Raw genomic sequence first — 23,348 nt, forward strand, 5'->3', positions numbered from 1 at the left:
GGGCAGTCTCCCAAGGGGTCCAATGAGCATTCAGGAGCCCCATGGCTTGCCTGATTCCTATTGGCCAGGAGGCAAAGGGGTCCAATGAGAATTTAGTTTAATTATTTAATTACCTAAAGCTCTCACAAAAGGGGAAAGGGGGACACATGTCAGAAGGCTATCACTTATGCTGCTTAATTCCTATTGGCTTGACCTGGGGAGGTCCAATGAGGCAAAAGCCAGACCTATTTAGCAGCTAGGGCTCGCCCAAGAGAGAGAGGGGGCTGATTTTTGCTTGGCATTGACACACACACACACACACACACACACTTGACCATGTGTGAAGGAAGAATACTCTATCTCCTCCCAAGCTTTAATGGAGAGCTCATCACCTACTCCAAGGTTGTGAGATAGAAGCCTACATCAACACTCTCTTGGCATGTCGATGCAAATCCAACCAAGAGCCAAGCTTCAATGCATGCTCATCTTCTCTACCAAGCTAATTACTAAGCTAAGCTATGCTAATATGAGTCATTATGTGAGGAGATGTACATCTTTCTCGTAAGATACTTCTTTTTCCTCTCAATCTACTCTCATACCCTGCTAGCTCTCACCATCTTCGAAGGTGTGTGAGGTCTTGGGTCTGAGAACGGGGATAATTCAATTTGTGTTTGATTAAGTGTTTTGCTAGGTGTATGAAGCTTCCATCTTCATTGCACTAGCTAGTCTTGAAGGAACACAAAGAATTGTATTGTACAATCTCTCTCTTGATGGGAGAAACCATAATACAAAGCCTTTTGGAGGGGGGACCGGCTCCATGCAAATCCGGTCCTCAACTGTTGTCAATAGCTTAATTGCTCTCTCTTTTGAAAGTATTGTCGATGCTATCTAACTAGGTGTTATGCTTATTGTTGCTCTCTCTCCACCCAAGCACTCTTGTAATTCTCATTAGGAATCTATTCTAATGAAATGCCCACTATGTTCATGCTAATTTCCGCTACACATAAGATTTTAGGCCATTAAATGTTACAACTCTAGGGCTATATATCTTTACATTGCACACTAAGTAATACACTCTCTATTGTGTGCCTTGAGCTTCCTTTGTCTTCTCCAAGCTGTGTGCGTTTCTCTGCATCCCTAATTCCAACAATTGGTATCAGAGCAGGTTGCGTGCTCCAGCACATGCCTGCTCACTTTCTCCGATTTTAGTAAGGTTTGGCGAGTGGTCACAGGTCAACAAAAATTTTGGGCAAGATCGTAGAGCTTAGTCTGCTCGGATTTTTGATTCGGGCTCGTTTCGGCCTCTGTTTCCACTACAGGCAGTACTGCACAGGCTATTTTTTCATTTTGTGCATAAATTTTGTCAGTGTCATTTTTTGCATAACATGTGCCTTACAGTCTTCTATGGTTTGTACTATATAGCACGTGTTGTTCCCACTTTGTTTCTCCTATTTTGGGTAGTTTTCACATCAGGTGCAGCATTTACCATGGCTGACAAGAACAGGATGTGTTCAAGATGTTTGTTGTTGAGGATAAGTTGGATGGGGACAATTACCCTATGTGGCTTATATGATGTAACATATTCTTGTGTCAAAGGGCATCTGGAACATTGTGCAGGGCATTGATGTTCGTCCTGGTTTTGAGGATGTAGGCGATGTTGAGGATGTTGCAGGTCTTGCTGCAAGGATTGCTGCTATTAGAGTTGTTTTGCCTACGGTAGAACAATCTCGTTGGGATGTAAAGGATGTGTAGGCTCATGCACTGATTGCTTTGTCTCTGAAGTGCACCATTGTTCCTCACATTCGTTCAGCAAAATCTGCAAAACAGACTTGGGATATTCTAGCAGGTCTTTATGCAAGCGGCAATGAGGCTAAAATTGCTTTGTTGTGAAAAGAGCTGGAGTCGAAGATTATGCATGAGGAAGATGATATGGACACTTTTCTTGCTGGTGTCAAGGATATCAATGAGCAACTTATTTCTGCAGGTGAAGTCATTTCAGACAGTTCCCTTGTGCAGACTGTTATTGATGCCTTACTAGACTTTTCCTAGTACTTGGAGACTTATGACCCAAGGAAATCCTGAAGTTGTCAAGTTTGATGCATTACGCACGTTGCTATTGCAAGAGTCACTTTCCAAAAAAAACAAGACTAGACAGCGTGCAGTTGAACAGGTTTTTATTGCTTCTCAAAGAAAGGGTGGTAATAGCAATGCAGCCACTTCTTATGGTTCTGTTGTGAGTGGCAAAACTTATGTTCCCAATGATTTTGCTTGCAGCAATTCGTCTGGAAATTCTAATGATAAGGGCAAAAAGAAGATGCGTTGTCATTATTGTAAAGCTAATGATCACTTGATGAAGCAATGTCCTAAGTTGAAGGCCAAAGAGGCTAAGAAGAAAGAGGGTGGTTCCACTACAAATGTTGGTTCCACTACAAATGCAGTCATTGTTGAGTCTTTTGTAAAAGGAGACTGTAATGTTGATTTTGATGCAGAATAGGCTTTTAGTGCAGAGTGCACTTACAATCCTGATGTCCATGATGCATGCATGTCAGTTGCTGCAGATTCACGTGTGTGGTTTTTTGATAGTGGTGCTACAAAGCACATCACCTCACATCGTGAATTTTTCACCTCTCTCGAGTCTGTCCCTCATGGGAATTCCGTCACTTGTGCCAACAATGCCTCGTATCCGTCTTAGGGAGTTGGAAAGATTGTGCTTACTCCTGCAAATGGCAGTTCTTTCACACTTGTTGATGCACCTTAATCAAGAAGAATCTTTTGTCTGTATCTGCACTTGCTAGACTTGGACTTGTAGTTAAATTTGTATGACAGATGTACAGTTCATGATCTCAGTTTTGGTGATGAAATTGTTGCATCTGGGCTTTTGTGCCGTGGGCTATATAAGCTCAATTTGTATGAGAAGTTTTGACAAAATTTTGCAAATGAAATTGCAGATTCAAGGGCTATTTCAGATGCAAAACTTTGGCATGCACGTTTTGGTCATCTGAATTTTTCCAGTTTGCTACGTTTGCATAAATCTGTTATGATTGCTTCTTTGCGGCCTGTTGAAGCACATGTCAAACATGTTTGTGAAGGCTGTATTTTGGGTAAGATGCAACGCTCGAAGTTTCCAAATGATGGTTCAGTTAGGACCACATGCAGGTTGCAGCTTGTGCATAGTGATGTTTGTGGGCCCATGCAAACTCCATCCTTGGGCAATTACGTGTACTTCGTGACTCTCAGTGATGATTACTCCAGGCATGCATGGGTATTTCCTCTTAAAGCGAAGTCCGAAGTTTTTATGTGCTTCAAACAATTTCTGACTATACCTGAAAATGTCTCGAAATGTACTATAGGCACCCTCCGTTCCGATCGAGGGGGGGAGTATATGTCTCATAAATGCAATGCATTTCTGGCTAGTCGTGGGATAAAACACCAATGTACAGTGCCTTATACGCCTAAGCAAAATGGTGTTCCTGATAGGAAAAACAGGTCACTTATGAAAATGGCACGATGTATGGTCAAAAGTCAAGCTTTGCCGCATTCCTTTTGGATTGAGGCCATCATGTGTTCCACTTATGTACTAAACAGGTGTCTTACGAACGCTTTGCAATCTATTACTCCATATGAAGCATGGCATGATAGAAAGCCTTCTATTGAGCACATGCATGTTTTTGGCTGTTTGGCATATGCTTTGGTGCCACAAACACATTGCAAAAAATTGGATGATAAGGCTATCAAATGTATTCTTGTTGGTTATAATGTTAAAAGAATAGGTTACAGGTTGTATCATCCAAAAACAAAGCGTATTCTGGTTTCATGGGATGTAGTGTTTGAGGAAGATTTTGTTCAGCCCTTGCTGTCATGTACTAGAGACAGTCATGTAAGCTCATAGGACATTTGTGACACTTTGTTGCATACATTGCGTGACAGTAAATTGGATGCACCTCTGTCTAGATGTACTCGTTCAGGCTCTCGCCATGCATCTTATGCATCAGATGTTATGCTTTGGCTGTGTCTAGCTTACATGATGTTGAGAAGCCTCTGTCTTTTGATGAAGCACAGAATTCATAAAATTGGATGGCTGCCATGCAATCAGAATATGATGCACTTATAGAAAATGACACATGGTTTTTTTAAAATTTGCCTCCTGGCAAAAAGGCCATTGGTACAAAGTGGGTTTACAAGTTGAAATGCAAGCCGGATGTGAGATCGATCACCATAAGGCTTGACTTGTTGCAAAGGGTTATGCACAGCAAAAAGGCATAGATTATGAAGAGACTTTTTCCACCACTTGTCGTATGACCATTGGCAGCTCATTTTGGTTGGGATGTACATCAATCAGTCATTGTTACTGCTTTCTTGAATGGTGACATATTTGAGGAACATATTTGAGGAAGTTTACGTAACGCAGCCTCGCGGTTTTGTCAAGAAAGGACAAGAGGACAAAGTGTGCAAATGCAACAAGGCTTTGTATGGGTTGAAGCAATCTCCTCGTGCTTGGTTTGAGAAAGTTGACACTCATTTGGTCAAACAAGGCTTTTGTAACAGTCCAACAGAAAGCACATTGTATGTAAAGCGTGAGGGTGATATACTTCTAAGTGTGGTTCTTTATGTCAACGATTTACTGATCACTGGACCAAATGAGAGACATATTGCTGAATTTAAGGCCGATTTGAATGCTACTTTCAAGATGAAAAATTTGGGGCCATTGCATACAACCTTGCATATCTTTTCGCAAAGGCATTTTCTCGTGAGAAGCTCGAAGCTTTCCACAAAGCTTTGGGCTTACTCCCCTTTGTGGATTGATCATGTCCTCAGGGCATGGCACTTCCCTTTACTCATGTGCCAGCTCTCGTTCACCACATCACTCCAAGGGGGATTTTTTACCATATACATGTGGTAGTGATGTGTGTGAACACACTAGGACCAACGGGGCATTTTTTCCCTCTTTAGGAGGTTTTCTCCCCCGTGCATTGTATATACGCCCATCACTCTAGGGCTATATATCTTTCCATTGCACACTAAGTAATACAATCTCTATTGTGTGGCTTGAGCTTCCTTCATCTTCTCCAAGTTGTGTGTGTTTCTCTGCAACCCTAATTCCGACAATATCTTCTTTGAAAAGCCACCCCCAAGGCTTCACAACCCGTCTTTTCTTCATTACGCAGGTCATCGAACCATAGCCTCGCTTTACCACGAACTAGGAATGGAAACACGTGCACTGTGTCTTCTTCTCTCGATAAACCGCTTTCCAGCACGAACAATCCATAGTGTTGGAGTCAAGTTTTTGCATCTTCAACCCCATTGAAAATGGGAAAACCTGTCCATGCCATCTCTAGCAGCACTTGCTCTTTAGAGACCGCACCTTTGGCATCACCAAAATCACCGCTTAACTAGGAGCATCAAACAGGTCCTCGGTGGGGGCACCAGAAGATGGAGAGTGGGAATGGGGGAACACATTTATCACACAAAAAGACTACCTCTCTATAGCGCAGGGCCTCTAGAGTTCACCTTCAAAACTCTCGACACACGTTAGTAGGCCACTGCCCGCACTCACATCAATGCACAAACCCGCACACCACAGCTAGCCACGCGTTTCACCGCTCGCTTCAGGCCACAAACTGCTACTGCACACGAGAAATTACACTCTCACTTCCATTCCCCACACAAAGAAGGGGCCTAGGGGGCACACACATCCGCACCGACACCGCACACACAAGCAGAAGAAGTAGAGAAGGGGGAGCAGGGAAAACGACGCAAGAGAAACACCATGGAAGCTTCACCAATGCTCAAACACCATTTATAACTTACTTACAACAAACGGCGCATCCACATGGTTGCCGAGCAAGAAAATGCACATTTTGGGCTTTGCAGGCACACACCTCTACACAAGAAGCCCATCCAAGAACTCACACACACTCTTTACGGCTCCCTGCAGGCTCCCAAAAGACCTCTCGGGCAAAAGCCTCCGAGCGAAAAGCATGAAAAATGGCTCAAATTTGACTTATATAGACGGTCTCTCTCCAATTTGGGCATTTGGTCTCTGATTGGTCCACCTTGCATCTCAATTTAGCAAGTTTGGAAGGAGTAGTTGCCTTATATTTCCTCTTTTGATCTCCTCCCTTTGCTTGTGCTTGAGAAGGGGGGTGCACAAACGACATCGCTAGTGTCCCTTGGCATCTTCATATTTTTTTGCTTTACCTCATTTCTCTCTCCCTCACTTTCCAATTTGAAGAGAGAGAGGTACACCCTCTTACAGGGGCCTAAAAATAATAATTAAGATAGAGTTTTTTATCATTAGCTTATCATGTGACACTAATCTACAAGCTTTATCCAATGGTCCAGAGATGCATCCAAAATCCAACCCTTTACTAAGGATTACTTATGTAATATAGAAAAACCCAAAATCTTTTCTTTCCTTGGTGAGCCCAAGGCTCTTTTCCCGCTTTCTGAACGCAGAAGCCACCACGTGGCACTATATTTAAATTTTTTTTTAAACATTGCTGCCATGAAAAGCTCTATCCAAGTGAGAATAAAATAAAAAAAGCATTCTGCATTGCTCTCAACAGCAATTCGATCTTCTCCACAAGCAGTTCACAGGTTTGTCTCTGGCCACTGTTTGAGAGAGAGAGAGAGAGAGAGAGAGAGCTATGAAGCTAGTAGCATCTTTTGACGCTCCTCCTTTCAACCAAAGCCGTCATCGCAGCACGTTATAATTTTTGCGCATACATACTCATAGGAGTAATTGCTACAGGATGCTGCGACTTCTTTCTAGCTAGTACTGCAGGAAGATGACAAGCATTTCTGGACGTGGGTCTACAAATTACCCTTTCCTTTCCATGATTTTCTTCCGAATAAAACAAAATTCGCGTGAAAAGTTGCCAAGTGATTAAAATAAAAAAAGCACCCTGCATTGCTCAATTGCTCTCAGAATTCTCCACGAGCAGTTCGCAGGTTCCTAGTGGCAGCCCGGAGTGTCTGCAGGTTCATCTCTGGCCACTCTTTGCAAGAGAGAGAGAGAGAGAGAGAGAGAGAGAGAGAGAGAGAGAGAGAGAGAGAGAGAGAGAGAGAGAGAGAGAGATCAGAGAGTAGGCTATGATGCAGCTAGTAGACGATGAAGGATTTGCTCGCGCATGAGCTTTAATGGAACCATCAAACGCGGACCCGACTGCCTTCTCATTTTCTGATCTATGGTGCTGGAAGTGGCAACTCCATCTTATATATTGGTGTTGGAAGTAGCAATGCCCAGCTAGCTATACTGGCACCATATACCTCTTCACATGAAAGCAAAGAGCCACCAACAGTACAAGGTCTACAATGTCACTGCTTGCTCCATCAGTATATTGGAATTGGTCTTCTTTTGCAGTGAAGCCTCCCATGTAGCGATCATAGCAGCTTTGTGTGCAACAAGACTCAGTAGCGAGCTGAACAATATGTCCAGCTTCAACTACCTTACTCAGCTCGTTTCTGCAGGTGCAACTAGTGGGCAACTAGTTAAGTATTATGCCTCTCCAAGTGTAGCTCATGCAGATTCAACAACCCTGTGCCCTCGGCCATGCTTCAACGTTTATGGAGATGATATGCAGCAGGTCCCCATGCCTAATTCTCAAGATTCACAACAATTCTTTTCCGTGCAGTTTGCCCATGCAGCAGCAAGCCAGGCCTTCCAAACCCTGGCTATAATTCACACATCATCAAGCTGGAGGGTACTTCGGAAGCTTGCCGACGTGATGAGCACTCTCAAAGAAAACCTTCCCAAAAGAAAAAAACACCTTAAGAGGTAGCGGCAGGTGGATTCGTGCAGGCGCAGACCCACATGTGGGCACAATCCAATGGAAGTTAAATGGCGTAGGCTTTGGGGGTGGTTTGGATGGGCGAAGAGGCAAAGGACCAGGAGATACACGTGTAGCACGGACGAGAGGTTGAACCAAGTAAGAAGACGAAGCCACGATGGTGAAAGCAAGAGGCGGGCTGGAGGTAACGTGAGCAGGTGGATGTCGGAGAGGCGAGCCTGCGGGTCTGGACAAAGTGGAGGTTGTGGTTGAATAGGTTTTGCAAGTCAGAGAGACGATGTAGGCCAGTTCAGTTTGCGAAGATGGGCGTGCGCAACCAGGCGTGAGATGGGCTCGAGCAGAGTCAAAACAGGGGAATGTGGACAGATGGTGGAGACGGGCTCACATTCAGAAAGGAGAAGAAATGTTCAAGAAAAATAAAACCTTATCTTTAGCGTTACAGTCAATGCACTGAAAGAAGGCTAAGCTATTGTCCACTAAATATAGTGCCTTCTGCTATGGGGACGCCAACCTCGAGACGTCTATTATCATGTGCATTTAGGAAGCACGATACATAACGTGGGTTAGTCAACAAGGAGGCAAGAAGACATAATTGTTGGCGGAAGCAACTTGAGAGAGAGAGAGAGAGAGAGAGAGAGAGAGAGAGAGAGAGAGAGAGAGATACTACTCAGAGGACATAGAACATAAAGTTACATATGTGTGTTTTGTGTATGGCAGGGAGGACATATATTCACAACACTGCACGTTCCAATTCCACAAGCGCGACTCCAGCTCGACAACACTGCAAGGTCCGTTATTTGCATCCAATTTCCCATGCGCATGTGTTTGCTTGGTGTAACACATAAATGCTACGGGGCAGGGCACAGCTTCCAATTCTTATAAATTTTTGGAGAGACCACAGTGCCAGGTCTCCACCATACTTTTGTATGGCACCTCTGTATGACGTGCATTGTATACTTTGCACTTTCAGTCTGTGACGTTTCTTTGGAAGACGATATGTTTAACTATTCACATTGCTTTTCTGTAGCTTGACTCAAATATCGGCCTGTAGATTGGACAATTAAAAAGCAGCTGTACAACATTGCAGGTCAGTAAGGCACCTCATTTATTGTTACAGTTCATTCATGCTTTATCTATTTTCTTGTTTTAGAATTTTCCACATTACTTTCTTTGCTCTGGTTTATTTAGATCTCATTTTCAGAACTATACACTCGATGTAGATCATCATCTACACATGTTAGTTACACACGCAACTCTTTGCATATGGTTGCTAGCCAATGCATGTGATGTACTACAGTAGAATGCATGTAATGTATCGCAGTCGTGAATTGACCTTGTGCATCTCTACTTTAGCTCTAAATAACTGATACCATACTACGTGTCTAAATAATTGATGCGGTACTTTATATGTCCTCGTTTCTCTCGTACTAGATCTTAGTATAAATTTCTCAAGACCTATAAAATTACAGTCCAAGCATCAATAAGCTAGGGATCAAGCTGTAGCCAACTTGAAACTAGCTTATCGTCCATATGCTAGGTCATGGTTTAAAATTATTGCATTGTATAAAGATTGGAGCATGCAATGTGACATCTTTTCTCACAATCTAGAAATATGTCCCTGCACGACAACATACCTCACATATATAGCGATAAACTACGTGACAAACAAATGAAATAGACACTCCTCCTGCACGACGGCATACCTCACATGTATAGCGATATATCGTTGGGTGCTTTGCCATCGGAGCAGCAACAACAAGACTTAACAACATTGCATCTAGAATCCATTACCAACTCAAGATACCAGCCACGAATCAACAGTATCCGCTCTCTATTCATGAGATCGATGAGTGATATTTGGACATAAAAGAGGTAGATATTATAATTATAGACGAGCTATCTATGTTAACCGGCCCAACGACTTTTGACCTTTCTTCGTAAGACAAAATGTGAACGTAACAAGCAATACATTGGCATATCCCTTCAACAATAAATGTGTTCTCTTGCTCGGTGATCTTACCCAACTATCCTCAGTTTGTAGTCATGCACGGGAGCTTTGTAACACATGCCATATCACAAGCTCGGTCCACTGGCTACTTGTGTAACTTTATACAAGATGTCATGTTTTGTAAGACATGCAATGGACCCTGAATTTCTTCAATTCTTGACCATTATTTGTGAAAGAAAACCAATCGTAGATGAATCAATTGTACCTTGAGTACATGTATTATAGATGAATCAAACTGACATTACAAAAGTTGAAATGAAGACGAACATGGGTAGCATAAATGTCCTTCAATAGTGGGTCCTAGACCCTAAGTTCAATGAGTCAGATTCAATTGCAATTGGCATGCATTAAACAGTGACTTGACAATCGGTGCGGCAAACGGTGCAACATGCATTGTCGATGCCATAACACAAAACACAAAACATGAAGTTAGATGTTTCACTGTTTTCATTCATTGTATCAGGAATAACTACAAAAGAAGAAAGGTAAAACACAAATAACTACAACAAAAGAAAGACAAAATACACTCGACATCCAACTTCAAAAATGAGAGCCAACGTTCTGCGCTTCCAAATCATTCGATGAAAATTTTCTTTTTGAAATACTTTCTTTTTCAAGAATTTACATGCAGCACGTATACTAGAAAAAACAATCATCAGTAAACATCTATACTCTTTATAATGCAGCTTAAATTTTTCAAGGAAGGAGAGACCTTCCATGTGTCAGTCACTGCTTCACTTAAGAGAAAACCTCTTTAAAATGCAAAAGGGAGAGTAAGATTGTAAGAAACAACAAGCAGCTTTTCAGCTTTTGTCAGAATGTAAAATTAAAAGAATTTCTTTTTCTTTAGTAGTAGAAAGTGCTTTAGTCATAGACAGCAAAGACTTTCTCCTCTACATAGAATAAATGTATTGGTTTAAATGCACATAACAAAAAAGAGATAAATTTAATGGCGATTTTATTATTTAATGAGAATTTAATTTTTGAAGATATATTTGGTTTTTTCTTTTCAAGAGGTTTTTGTCAAGACCAATATTGATATATATATATATATATATTAAAGTTTTTATTTCTTTAAAGAGATTGAGAAAAAAAATCGCTCATGTGGTGTCTACTTGGGGTAGTTTCACTTTGAAAAAATATATGCAAATGAAGGAGTAGTTATCCATGTTATTGACCATATGAGAGAGAGAGAGAGAGAGAGAGAGAGAGAGAGAGTCGCATTGCATGGTTGTGCGTGTACGTGCATGTGCACACCATAGAGAGAGAGAGAGAGAGAGAGAGAGAGAGAGAGAGAGAGCGAGAGAGTCGCATTGCATATGTGTGCATGTACGTGCACATGTACATGAGAGAACAAGATAGAGAGAGAGAGAGAGAGAGAGAGAGAGAGAGAGATTTTCCTTTTGAGCTCATAGGGCTCCGTCTCACCAAGGACACCCTCCAAGCCCTTAAAATTTCTCGGCTGGGGGGGGGGTCACTTAATGTTTATGCGGCTATCATGTGAGTACAACAGAAAGGGTTATTAATTCTTTTCTCACATTTTCACATACAAAAAGGTACCATAAAATGTAATTGGATTTTTTTTACAGACTGAATTATTTGTCAAAATATCACAGATAAGGAGTTTAAAAATAGTCCTTGAATGCACGTGATATACAAAATTTATATATAGTGACACACCAAGTCAAATTTCCAAGATAATACGGTTTTCTTAGAGTAATAATGTATTTTCAAAAGGATGGCTAACATTTTTTACTCATAGAAAATAAATAAAATGCCCAACAAAGATCAACCCTCACATTGGCACCCCAAATAGGGAGAGAGATTACTCAGTTAGCGTACCTTTTACCAGTTCTTGGATATATAATCATTTTTGTTTTTAAGAGTTAAACCGTGGAAAATGCTAAAAAATCAATAAATTCTCTAAATTTTGATAGGCAAAGGTGCCTATCAAAAATCAACCCCACACACACACACACACACACACACATAGAGAAAATGTTTTAGCGTCGAACGAGTGAGGTAGCAAGTAGAAGGGAGAAGAGGAGAAAGAGAGAATAAAATGTTCAAGGGTGTAAGAACAATTTAAAAAGATGCTAAAGTTACACGAGAAGTCTTTAACACTTGAATATCTATGGAAAGGAAGGAGGGGGAGACAGAGAGAGTGAGAGAGAGAGAGGAAGAAGAAGAAGAAGAATAATAAATTTTTTAATCCCGTAGGAACAACCCCAAAACATATATATAGCAACTTGGGTGAGAATAAATTTTTTTTGTTTCATCCTCTCTCTCTCTCTCTCTCTCTCTCTCTCTCTCTCTCTCTCTCTAAGGTCTTGAACTTGAGACCATCGAATAGATCTTTGATATCTCATTGGATCTCTCCTACAACATTTTAAATTCTTCTTTTTTCAAGACGCGTGTGTGTGTGTGTGTGTGTGTGTGTGTGTGTGTGTGTGTGTGTGTGTGTGAGAGAGAGAGAGAGAGAGAGAGAGAGAGAGAGACCAATCATAGCCATCTATACTTTTCTTTACAGAGATTGAGAAAGAGTTTGCTCATCCTTTTCATGCATTGACTTGAGGTCATCTCTTCAAACGCAGTGCCAATTTTTCAACTACTATACCACGATGACAAGTCATATGTGTAAGCACACATGAGCTCCATGCAAACTGCTATCCATCTAATGTGTGTGTGTGTGTGTGTGTGTGTGTGTGTGTGTGTGTGTGTGTGTGTGTGTTATGTGTGTGTGTGTGTGTGTGTGTGTACTCAAATAGGGTATGATACTCATATTCTCAAATTCTCAAGAAACCTAATGTGTATACAAAAAAAGGTTGTCCTACATTGCCTCAATGTTCATCACACATTTAAGAGAGCAACAATTAAGCCAAATGGTTGGTATAGTATAGATTGTGCGCAAGGAAATAGGCTCAAGTTGGTTGAATACAATTTGCTCTCTCAAAGAGGAATATGGTTTTGTAATTAGAGGATAAAGATAGGTAGAGATCAATGGCATGCATGATTTTAGTCACAACCTCAATTTTACACCACATCCTTCAGTTTAGCATAATGGCCAAAACTCCTACAAAAATAAACAATTGAGCAACCTTACTTTGCTCTCATTTTTATCACATTTTAAGATGCAAATGATGTGAAAGTGTACATGAACAAATAGTGTGCACCTTATCATACTAAGATACTTATGTATTGTTGTGATTAGGTGATGACATAAACCATTACCATGCTTGTGAACATAGATAGAGATCCAAGAGAAGCATCTAGAGAGCAACATAGATGTAATCACATTCTTAATATGAAAAGAACGTTATCTCATCTCTTTGAAACTTGAAGCTTTTCTGGTACACTGGAAACTATGAGCCCTTATATTTTCACGACTCTACTCTTAGACATGAAAAGTTTTATAATTACACAGTGTAGCAATTATGGGCCTCCATCTTTAAAAACTTGCGGGCTTACCCACTTTGTACTTCTCAACTTGGTAGCACTTTTGTCAACTCTATGTAGACCAAGGGAAAGATGGACTTCTTTCCATATAAGAAGTTATGATCTACACTTCTACCATGTCTTGGTCATAAGAAAGACGCAAAGATAGAAATAAGTAAGAGAGTGGAGTAGAGACATTGAATTCAATTGTGTTCCTATTGTTGAAACCAATTCTAGAACCCACTTCATTTTTAAAAAAAGCTTTATTGTTACATTGATTTCAAATGGCTTTCATCTCTTCGCACCATGCTAACTTACCTAACCTATATAATCAACATTGGTAGCATTGCTATACCAAGATACACCAAAAGGAGGAGAGACTCTCTCTCTCTCTCTCTCTCTCTCTCTCTCTCTCTCTCTCTCTCTCTCTCTCTCTCTACCACAATAGAAGTAGAGCACTCCTAAGTTTTTTAAACAAGGGTTTGCACCTTATGAAAAGCAATGTCTATGAGAAGCTCTCAAGCTTGGTATCAAAGAATGCTTTGTAGAATCTTACATATATTTATGTTTGTTAGAATCTTCAAGGGGTTGTGTAATGCATTAATTTTATAAATGCAATAGAATATACATGTAGGAATAGAGCATTGATAGTGTTTCACTTGGAAGAGAAGATATCCCTACAAGAATAGAAGCGATGTTTCTTTGGCCGTAGCAACGCGCGGTGTTGGCGGTCGTAGAATAGAGCTCAACCCACCGACATAATGTCAATCCGGTGGATCCGAACCCGGCTAGTGCATGGAGGCGTGGATGCACCAAATGTGATAGCTTGAGGACTCTGCGAAGAGAGGAAAAGCATGGGAATAGAAGAGGGAAATCTCGGGAAGCTAGATCTACACACACACACACACTCAACCTACACTCTAACTCTCTACACATGAGGACATTGATGCTTCCCTTGCTTTCATCTCAAGCACACACACTCTAATCACACATTAAGCACACACACGAAAGCCTAATTAGATCAATGCATGCAACACACGTACACACACACTCTAATCTAGCACACATGTGAAGCTAGAATGCTCCAACAAGAGGGAAACTTGAGAGAGAAGAGGAGATTAAGACTTAATCAAGCAACAACAACACACATAAGCATGAAAGACAAGAGCAAGTAGAGAGACTTAGCTTCCATTAACCCCAAACGTCGGCTACATGTGTATGAGGAAGCTCCAAGTTCCATAGCCACTCCTCTTCTTTTTCTCCACACTCACCTCACACTCTCTTGAGCTCTCTTTGCTCTCCAAGAGTTGGCTCTTCTAAGAATGCCCTTTCACATCTTGTCAATTGAGTTATATACAAAGAGATTCTAAAAATGGGCGGCCGGCCAAAAGTGTAAATGAATGTAATAGGCATCTAGTCTCATCTACTCATAGACGTACAAAGTGGAACTCAAATAGAGCCCGTAGATACAAAGAATATGTGTATACACATATGTGTACACACTAATGAAGCACAATGCATGTCGTTGGCGGTCGTAGAATAGAGCTCAACCCACCGACATAATGTCAATCCAGTGGATCGGAACCCGGCTAGTGCATGGAGGCGTGAATGCACCAAATGTGATAGCTTGAGGACTCTACGAAGAGGGGAAAAGCATGGGAATAGAAGAGGGAAAGCTCGGGAAGCTAGATCTACACACACACACACACACTCAACCTACACTCTAACTCTCTACACATGAGGACATTGATGCTTCCCTTGCTTTCATCTCAAGCACACACACTCTAATCACACATTAAGCACACACACAGAAGCCTAATTAGATCAATGCATGCAACACACGTACACACACACTCTAATCTAGCACACATGTGAAGCTAGAATGCTCCAACAAGAGGGAAACTTGAGAGAGAAGACGAGATTAAGACTTAATCAAGCAACAACAACACACATAAGCATGAAAGACAAGAGTAAGTAGAGAGACTTAGCTTCCATTAACCCCAAACGTCGGCTACATGTGTATGAGGAAGCTCCAAGTTCCATAGCCACTCCTCTTCTTCTTCTCCACACTCACCTCACACTCTCTTGAGCTCTCTTTGCTCTCCAAGAGTTGGCTCTTCTAAGAATGCCCTTTCACATCTTGTCAATTGAGTTATATACAAAGAGCTTCTAAAAATGGGTGGCCAGCCAAAAGTGTAAATGAATGTTATAGGCATCTAGGCTCATCTACTCATAGACGTACAAAGTGGAACTCAAGTAGAGCCCGTAGATACAGATAATATGTGTATACACATATGTGTACACACTAATGAAGCACAATGCATGTCGTTGGCGCTCGCCCGTCAACACTCTTCCCTTCCTAATTTCGTGCACGTCCTCGGGCGCCCGTAAGTCGTCAGAGGGGTGATGAATGTGGCTGCACAAAAGATAATTTCATTAAGGTGCATGCTAGTCCAACATAAGAGTGAGAGTGCATAATAAAAGAGAAGCAATGAATAGCAGCAACCACATTAGAGTGTTGCAAAGCAAGCATAGCAATTGTAAAGTACATTAGATAGTCAAGTGTAGGCACTTCTTTAAAGTCCAAGCTTATTGTAAGTAATGCATGAGTTAGCAAAAGGTGTCCGAGTTTTAATCTAAGGTCTCAACTATGCCAAGTCTAAGAAGTGAAATTAGCATGCTTAATAAGAAACAAACATCTAAATGGCACTAGAACTAGGCTTGGGCGCATTTCAAGTAGTAAACAAATATGAGAATCTTTGAATTTCAAGTGGAAGAGGCTTCATTTGCCTTTTGATTTTATGCAAACATAGGAATTTAAAGCACATGGCGACCATCCAAGAGTGAGACAAGGAACGACCTTGGTTCCTTGTATGACTACAAGGCCTTCTCCAAGAGTCTACTAGTTCACTCAAGGCATGGCTACCCCCTAACAATTCAAGGCATCGGTTTAGGGCCTTGACCAAGCGAGCCAAGGTGATTCCCCTCGCCTGCCAAAGACCACTAAGGCGATAGGCCGTACACATAAACATAGACTTTATTTTTCATTTGGTAGCCCTTTGTTTTGGCGTTTTTTGGTTGGATTTCTCTTCCAAAGGGTATGATGCAATCTCATAAAGTGTAACCAAATGAAACAAGCTTGCACATAGAACTAGCACACCTAAATGCTTGTCAATCATTAAGTAGAATTTTCAAAACCTCGAGCTAGCAATGTCATGAACTAGGATTAACACAAGGTCACAAATGCATACCCATGATTGCTAAAAATAAGGTCAAACTTAAATTAATGACTTGCACCAAAACACCTAGATGGAAACTTGCAAAAGCTAGCCTAGCTTGCAAAAACTCATGTGGTTGTGCACTTTATGCACATCAAGGAAAATGTAGTGATAAGAGGAGAAAGAGGCAATCATGGAAAAAGTACACCTGTAATGGGGTGGATCCTCGTATCCGGATGTGACGATAGACCCCAATAGCAATGGAGATGGCCCACCAAGTGCAAATCGTCGGGAGTAAATGTCAAGCTAGTCCTCATGCTTCTTTTTCCTGCACAAAAGTAAGACACAAAGCACAATACCTCGAGGGGCATATCAGCAGGAAAAGAAGCAATAGTGAAAACAAAATAAAAGTCCTAAACTAAGATCTAAAAACCTAGATATCCAGAGGGAACAACCCAGTGGGAAAAAGTGTCTCTGGTATATGCGCATGTGTCTAGTGCACCATGATCAATCAATACAAATCAAAGTCGCGTGCGACTAGAACGAATAAGAGAACCCTCTCCAAATAAAAGGATAGCTCTATGTCTAATGGTCAAAGGCTGGCTAGCACCTAGATCTGTACATGTGGTCTCCGCTGAAGGGAAAATATCATGTATAGGGATGACATCAGCCTCTATGTCACTGGTCATAGGTCTCTGAAGCTCATGTATCACTGGTACACTCCTACATAGCTCTATGTCTCTATGATGGTCAATAGAAATCTGACTCGAGCTAGTGCTAGGGTCTACGTGTGATAAACTAGGGGGAAGGCTCTTCAGTAGCCAGATCTACAATGCTCGCACTCTCATAGGGATACCGGTATGAGCTCGTATAGCATGTCTATGTGTGCATCTATCTCTAGGACATGCTCGCTGTTGTGGAGGGGCTCGCCTCTCTATGGGCCGTCTCATCTCGCAACATCTAGCTCGTGGAGGTCTCACGCGAGGGTATGATCGTGTATGCACCGAATATGCTACCACCAGTGGCCTAGGTACCCAAACATGTCTCTGTCCCTCGAAATAGTCATGTGCCTCAAGTGACCATCTAGATGTGAGCCAACCATGTGAAAGTCCGTCATCGGTCAGATGGCTCTCTATAAACACAATCGTGTCGTCACAAGGCAAAGATCTAGCGTGTATCTCAGTACGGGGAACATAGACCTATCGAAGGGTCCGGGAAGCTCTACGTGGAAAACTACATGCCTGATCTATCATGGGTCGCTCCTCGGTGGCACTACTCGTCGCTGCAGAACCACTATCTAGAGAAGACTCTACACATGGCTGGGATGCCTGTGTACGTGGTATCCAAACAAGTCTAGTAGGCGGTCTCGTATCCCTACATCGTGTGTCAGTAGAGGTCACTGTAGTCCGTGTACGTCCAGGTATCTGTGGTGTAACCTCTATCGGCGTGGTGTCTCGAACGTGGTCTCTAGGAACCTGATCTAGCAATATACGGCTCGTGGCTGGTCTCCGCTCAATTGGGTGATATGATCGTGAATCGGCACTCGTAGATGGCACTAAGGCGGCATCTACCTGGGGTGGCTGCTCTCTTGGTGGCTCACAGACTATGGCACCACTATGCATGCTAGAAGTGTGGGACATCGATGCTATCGGCTCTGCGGTCTCTCTCGTAGAAGGAGCGACTCTCGCATATGGCTCTGGCTCGATAGCTATCTCTCAGGGCCAGTGTGAGGTTGGCAAATCTAAACAAGGATGCTCATAGGTAGCCAAGAACTGCATAATGGTCTCATCTGTGTCTAGGCCAGGGTCACTCAATGTGCGACTCTGTGAGGTCTCTTGCTGCACGCTGGAAGTCTCGTGGACCAGAGCGGCAGGTGGTGTAGGCTCCCTAACAATGCTCTGAGTAGTCTCTAGTCTCGGGGGCTCTACCTGTGGTGGCAGGCTAAGTGCTAGAGCTATCTCTCGTGGAACACTCCTCAGAGGCTCTCGTGTAGGCTCAAGCATAGGTGTGTCCTGAGCGGCTCTCTCTCATGCGGTCACTCGCTCGTCAAGATAGGTGATATCGCAACTGGTGTGACTGGAGGACTCGGAGCTCCCGGTAATCGTGGAGCTAGCATGGCCGTCGTGGGTAAACATAAGTCGTGATGCCTAAGTCGAAGGGAGTAGGGTAGACCTATAGTCAAAATGTACACTCCGTGGCCGGTATCCCTATAAACTCGCTCACGTGGATCTCCTATCAAATGTGCAAGAAAGTGTGCTGAAGGATCTCTGGATCCACCAATCGACAAGCGTATGTACCTATGACCGAGCTCGTCTAGATAGGTCATGGTTTGCTCAACTCTGTGAAGCTCCACTAGCCTAGGATGTGTCTGCGTGTCTAGGCGATCGTCTGGGTGTGCTCGCTCAATATCATTGAAGTCAAGGGTCTCAATCGAGTGATACTGCTCTCCAAGCTCATCAATAAGGACTGCTCTATCGGCCTGTGTGTAGACTCTCACAATCTGCCTAGGTAAATACAGTGGTCGCTGTGGGTCTGCCATCCGCACATATAAGTGGTCATGTAAATCAACATAGAAGGCAACACCACGCTGGTATTGGCCTATGATACATAGAATCTGACCCTCTATCTGTATCGTGCTACCTGCGGTCTCTCTAGCCTCAAGCGGTGCCTGAAGCGTAGTGGTCAGTGGTCTAGGGGCACTCATATCTACAATGTGTAGTCTACCGTGCCCGAACTCTGGTGCTCTCAACGATGGTGTTGGGGTCATCGTCGCCTCTCTCGTATGGTCTCTAATATATGTCACCAGAGGCGAGGATGGGTCTCTAGATGGTGCAAGGTGTCGAGGTGGAGACTCCCTAAAATATGTCGCTCGCGGGCTCTCGCTCTCGGTCTCACTATGAGTGGTACGCAAAGTACTAGCACTCGCCGAGGTGTGCATCGCTCTAGAATCGTGGTAGCTCGAAACGCCTGGCAGCAAATCAGGTCTAGGTGACGAGAACCCTGGCGGTGGTCTCCTGAGTGTCCTGGGTGGTGGCACTATGTCTAGAGGAGGTGAGGGACTCCTACTCGAAACAGGGCGCTGGGTCGGTCGAGGATCATATAGCAACCCACAAGTCAAAAAGTAAAACTCAGTGCCTGCGGTGCTCTCATAGCATCTGTCTCTAGGCTCGCCAACTAGTGTCACAACATCTCTGGATAGGCGTCGACTGGATGCACGACGCTCTAACTGATATCGATGCTGAGCACTATCAGTATAGATCACTCGGTGACCTACCCGCTGTAATATAACCTGCTCAGGGTTGTCGAATGCCTTAAAGCAGTCGTCTGCATGTACTAGCTCTATCTCCTCTCGCCTAATCGAATAGTCGACCACGTAAGTGGCACAAAAATCATCTCTAAATGTGCCATCTAGCATGTCACCAGGACGGACTCGCACTATCTGGAATGTCTGTGTGGGGCCAAGGGAGGCACGACACTGGACAAAAAAGTATCCCTATGTGTCTGTGTAAGTGGGTCGGCCTCTGTGCTCGCCTATTAGCGTGAGCAATATATACTCGGAGCACTGGCTCGTCATGGCCATCATGTGTGCGCAAAGTGCACTCTCGACGTGTGCACGGTCTCTAGTCGGGCTCCTATGTCTAATCTCGGGCAATCGGGTCAATGGGGTGTGCGGTGCGGAATGTGCGGGGTGATGCGCGTGAATGTGTGTGTGCGAAGCGAATGTACAACGTGGCACGCGTGAATGCGCATGTGTGTCGGCTGTCGAATGCGGATGCGTATGTGTCCGCGTGCGAGTGGTCGTGTGTGCGCATGAATGCACATATACAAGTGAAGGCGAGTGCAAGTGAATATGTGGACAAATAGGTGTGAAGCCTCCCTCTCTCTCTCGTCGATGCGCGAAAAAAGCTCCTATCTCTCTCTCACTGCATGGGCGCGCACCCTATCTCCCTCTCACTACGTGACGCGGGAACTTGCTCTTCTCTCCTCTCTCGCTTCTTTTTTTTGTTGGTGGGAAAGCCTCTAAGCCACAAACCCTTCACTTTTGCAACTTAGGCAAACAAGGTGAAGATTTCAAGATGGCCTCAAGAAGGCATCATTTTTTCCTCTAATAAATGATTATTAGAACACATTTGACATGTTAATGGACCTTGTGTTCATGAAAAATAATATTCTGCCGTTTTCAATTTCAAAAATGTCAATTGAGAGTAAAGGGAAAAGGCAAATTTTTGCCCCAAAATAGAGAAAAATAATATAAAAACTCAAAAAATAAATCTAATTTTTAAAAAATTCCTCTTAGTAAATTCAAGAAAATGAGTTTTATATGTCTGAAAAAATGATATTTCTCGAACACTTTAATGGAGAGAGATTAGAGAGAGAGAGAGAGAGAGAGAGATGCACGTGTACACGCACATGCTCATTTTCATAATAAAAATATTAAAATGAATATAATAAAGCATGAAATGTCACCTAGAAAAGTTAATGTGAGAGTGACCATTTGATGGTGAAAGAATTGTAAGGGGAAAAGGAGAATTTTTGCCCCAAAATAGAGAAAAATAATATAAAAACCCAAAAAATAAATTTAATTTTTAAAAAATTTCTCTTAGTAAATTAAAGAAAAAGAGTTTTATATGTCTGAAAAAATGATATTTCTCGAACACTTTAATGGAGAGAGATTAGAGAGAGAGAGATGCACGTGTACACACACATGCTCATTTTCATAATGAAAATATTCAAATGAATATAGTAAGGCATGAAATGACTTGAAATGTCACCTAGAAAAGTTAATGTGAGGGTGACCATTTGATGGTGAAAGAATTGCACGTTTTGCTCTACCTCTTCCCTATGGCCTTCTTGGCCAAAAAAGCATCTATCTCTCTTTTGAATTGAAAGTAGAGCCTTGAGGGTTTGTCTTTTTGGCAAAGAAGGCCATAGGGAAGTGGTAGAGCAAAACTAGCAATTCTTTCACCATCAAATCGTCACCCTCACATTAACTTTTCTAGGTGACATTTCAAGTGATTTCATGCCTTACTATATTCATTTGAATATTTTCATTATGAAAATGAGCATGTGTGTGTATGCATGCATCTCTCTCTCTCTCTCTCTCTCTCTCTCTCTCTCTCTCTCTCTCTCTCTCTCTAATCTCTCTCCATTAAAGTGTTCAAGAAATATCATTTTTTCAGACATATAAAACTCTTTTTCTTGAATTTACTAAGAGAAATTTTTTAAAAATTAAATTTATTTTTTGGGTAATAATATTATTTTTCTCTATTTTGGGGCAAAAATTCTCCTTTTCCCCTTACAATTCTTTCACCATCAAATGGTCACTCTCACATTAACTTTTCTAGGTGACATTTCAAGTCATTTCATGCTTTATTATATTCATTTGAATATTTTTATTATGAAAATGAGCATGTGTGCGTGTACACGTGTATCTCTCTCTCTCTCTCTCTCTCTCTCTCTCTCTCTCTCTCTCTCTCTCTCTAATCTCTCTCCATTAAAGTGTTCGAGAAATATCATTTTTTCAGACATATAAAACTCCTTTTCTTGAATTTACTAAGAGGAATTTTTTAAAAATTAGATTTATTTTTTGAGTTTTTATATTATTTTTCTCTATTTTGGGGCAAAAATTTGTCTTTTCCCCTTACTCTCAATTGACATTTTTGAAATTGAAAACGGCAGAATATTAAGCTGAGACACATTTTTCATGAACACAAGGTCCATTAACATGTCAAATGTGTTCTAATAATCATTTATTAGAGGAAAAAATGATGCCTTCTTAAGGCCATCGTCAAATCTTCACCTTGTTACTTTTATTGAAATAAGAGGGGGCACTATGCACAAATTAAAAGGAGGAGGGGGTTTCTTTTACATGGCGTTGAAGTAGGGTAGAGGAGCCAGTATAGAGACGACTACCTACATGCTAGCAATTCTCTGGCTCTGCTACCTTGTTTGCAGAGAGAAGAGGTGCAAAACGTAGCGCCCTACCTCATCTACCTGTAGCAGTGGCACCAAGCCTAGCGATGGCCGACAGTGCGAGCACGAGTCGTCGTCGACAATCGTGTGTTACAAAAATGCGTACCAGAAGAGAGACGCACCCCGCGTGAGAAGGAAGAATTTCAGATAACAAGGTTTAAACTCTCGATTCCGCCAATGGCAGCCGAACATGTTCTCGTTAAGCTGTCTCTCTTTTGGTACAAGAGAGTCTCAACTTTAATAGATATTCAAACGTTCTCAGGGGGTAGGACCATCCCCGCTTTGGGGCCCTGTTACTTACTGGCACCTCTACCCTAAGGGGTACTACACAAATTGAAAGGGGAGACAAAGTGAAAGGGGGGACATCTGACAAGGGGGGGTACTATATTAAAAAGGGGGGGGATAAAGTGGAAGAGAGGACAATTGACAAGGGGGGGTACAATATTAAAAAAAAAGGGGAGGAGGACAACTGACAAGGGGGGGGGAGGTACAATATTAAAAAGGGGGGGGACAAAGTGGAAGAGAGGGGAGGAATTAAAGAGGGGGGCAACGCCTTGGGAGAGGGGGGGTGTGGGTGTGTGGATGTGTGTATGTGTGTATGTATATGTATGTTTGTATGTGTGTGCGTGTGTGTGTGTGTGTTTTTTTCTTTTTTACTTTTTCAAAATATCCCAAAAAGTAAAAAAACTTTTGCCCAAGAGCGTAACAAATATCCGAAAAATGCGAAATTTAGTCCGAAAAATATAGAAAAGTCCCGGGCTCGTGAAGAATACGTCGACGGATTCGGCTACCCAATTTTGCCTAAATTTTCATCAATTTTTGGTCAATAAATTGATTTTTTGGCATTCAAGAGGCAAAAAATTACCTTAAAAATACCAAAAAATCAATGAAAATTTTCCGAAAATTAAGCAACCCCTTAAGCTCACTTAGACACACATTCCACCA

At 42.2% G+C, this 23,348-nt stretch overlaps 1 protein-coding gene across 1 annotated transcript; it reads right to left on the minus strand.

Moving 5' to 3' along the window:
• Positions 1-16,752: 16,752 nt before the first annotated feature.
• LOC147448817 (uncharacterized) lies at positions 16,753-20,661 on the minus strand. The gene has a single exon (XM_086521280.1). The coding sequence runs from the start codon at positions 19,843-19,845 to the stop codon at positions 18,466-18,468; it is 1,380 nt and encodes a 459-aa protein (XP_086377406.1). The 5' UTR covers positions 19,846-20,661; the 3' UTR covers positions 16,753-18,465.
• Between the last annotated feature and the right edge of the window lie 2,687 nt (positions 20,662-23,348).

This window comes from Adiantum capillus-veneris, chromosome 10 (assembly GCF_014529385.1).
Source record: "Adiantum capillus-veneris isolate H3 chromosome 10, ASM1452938v2, whole genome shotgun sequence".
Lineage (NCBI taxonomy): Eukaryota > Viridiplantae > Streptophyta > Polypodiopsida > Polypodiales > Pteridaceae > Adiantum > Adiantum capillus-veneris.

Bases quoted from the DNA above. Each gene is read 5' to 3' on its own strand.
- LOC147448817 (XM_086521280.1), bottom strand. From the start codon at position 19,845: ATGCTAGATGGCACATTTAGAGATGATTTTTGTGCCACTTACGTGGTC.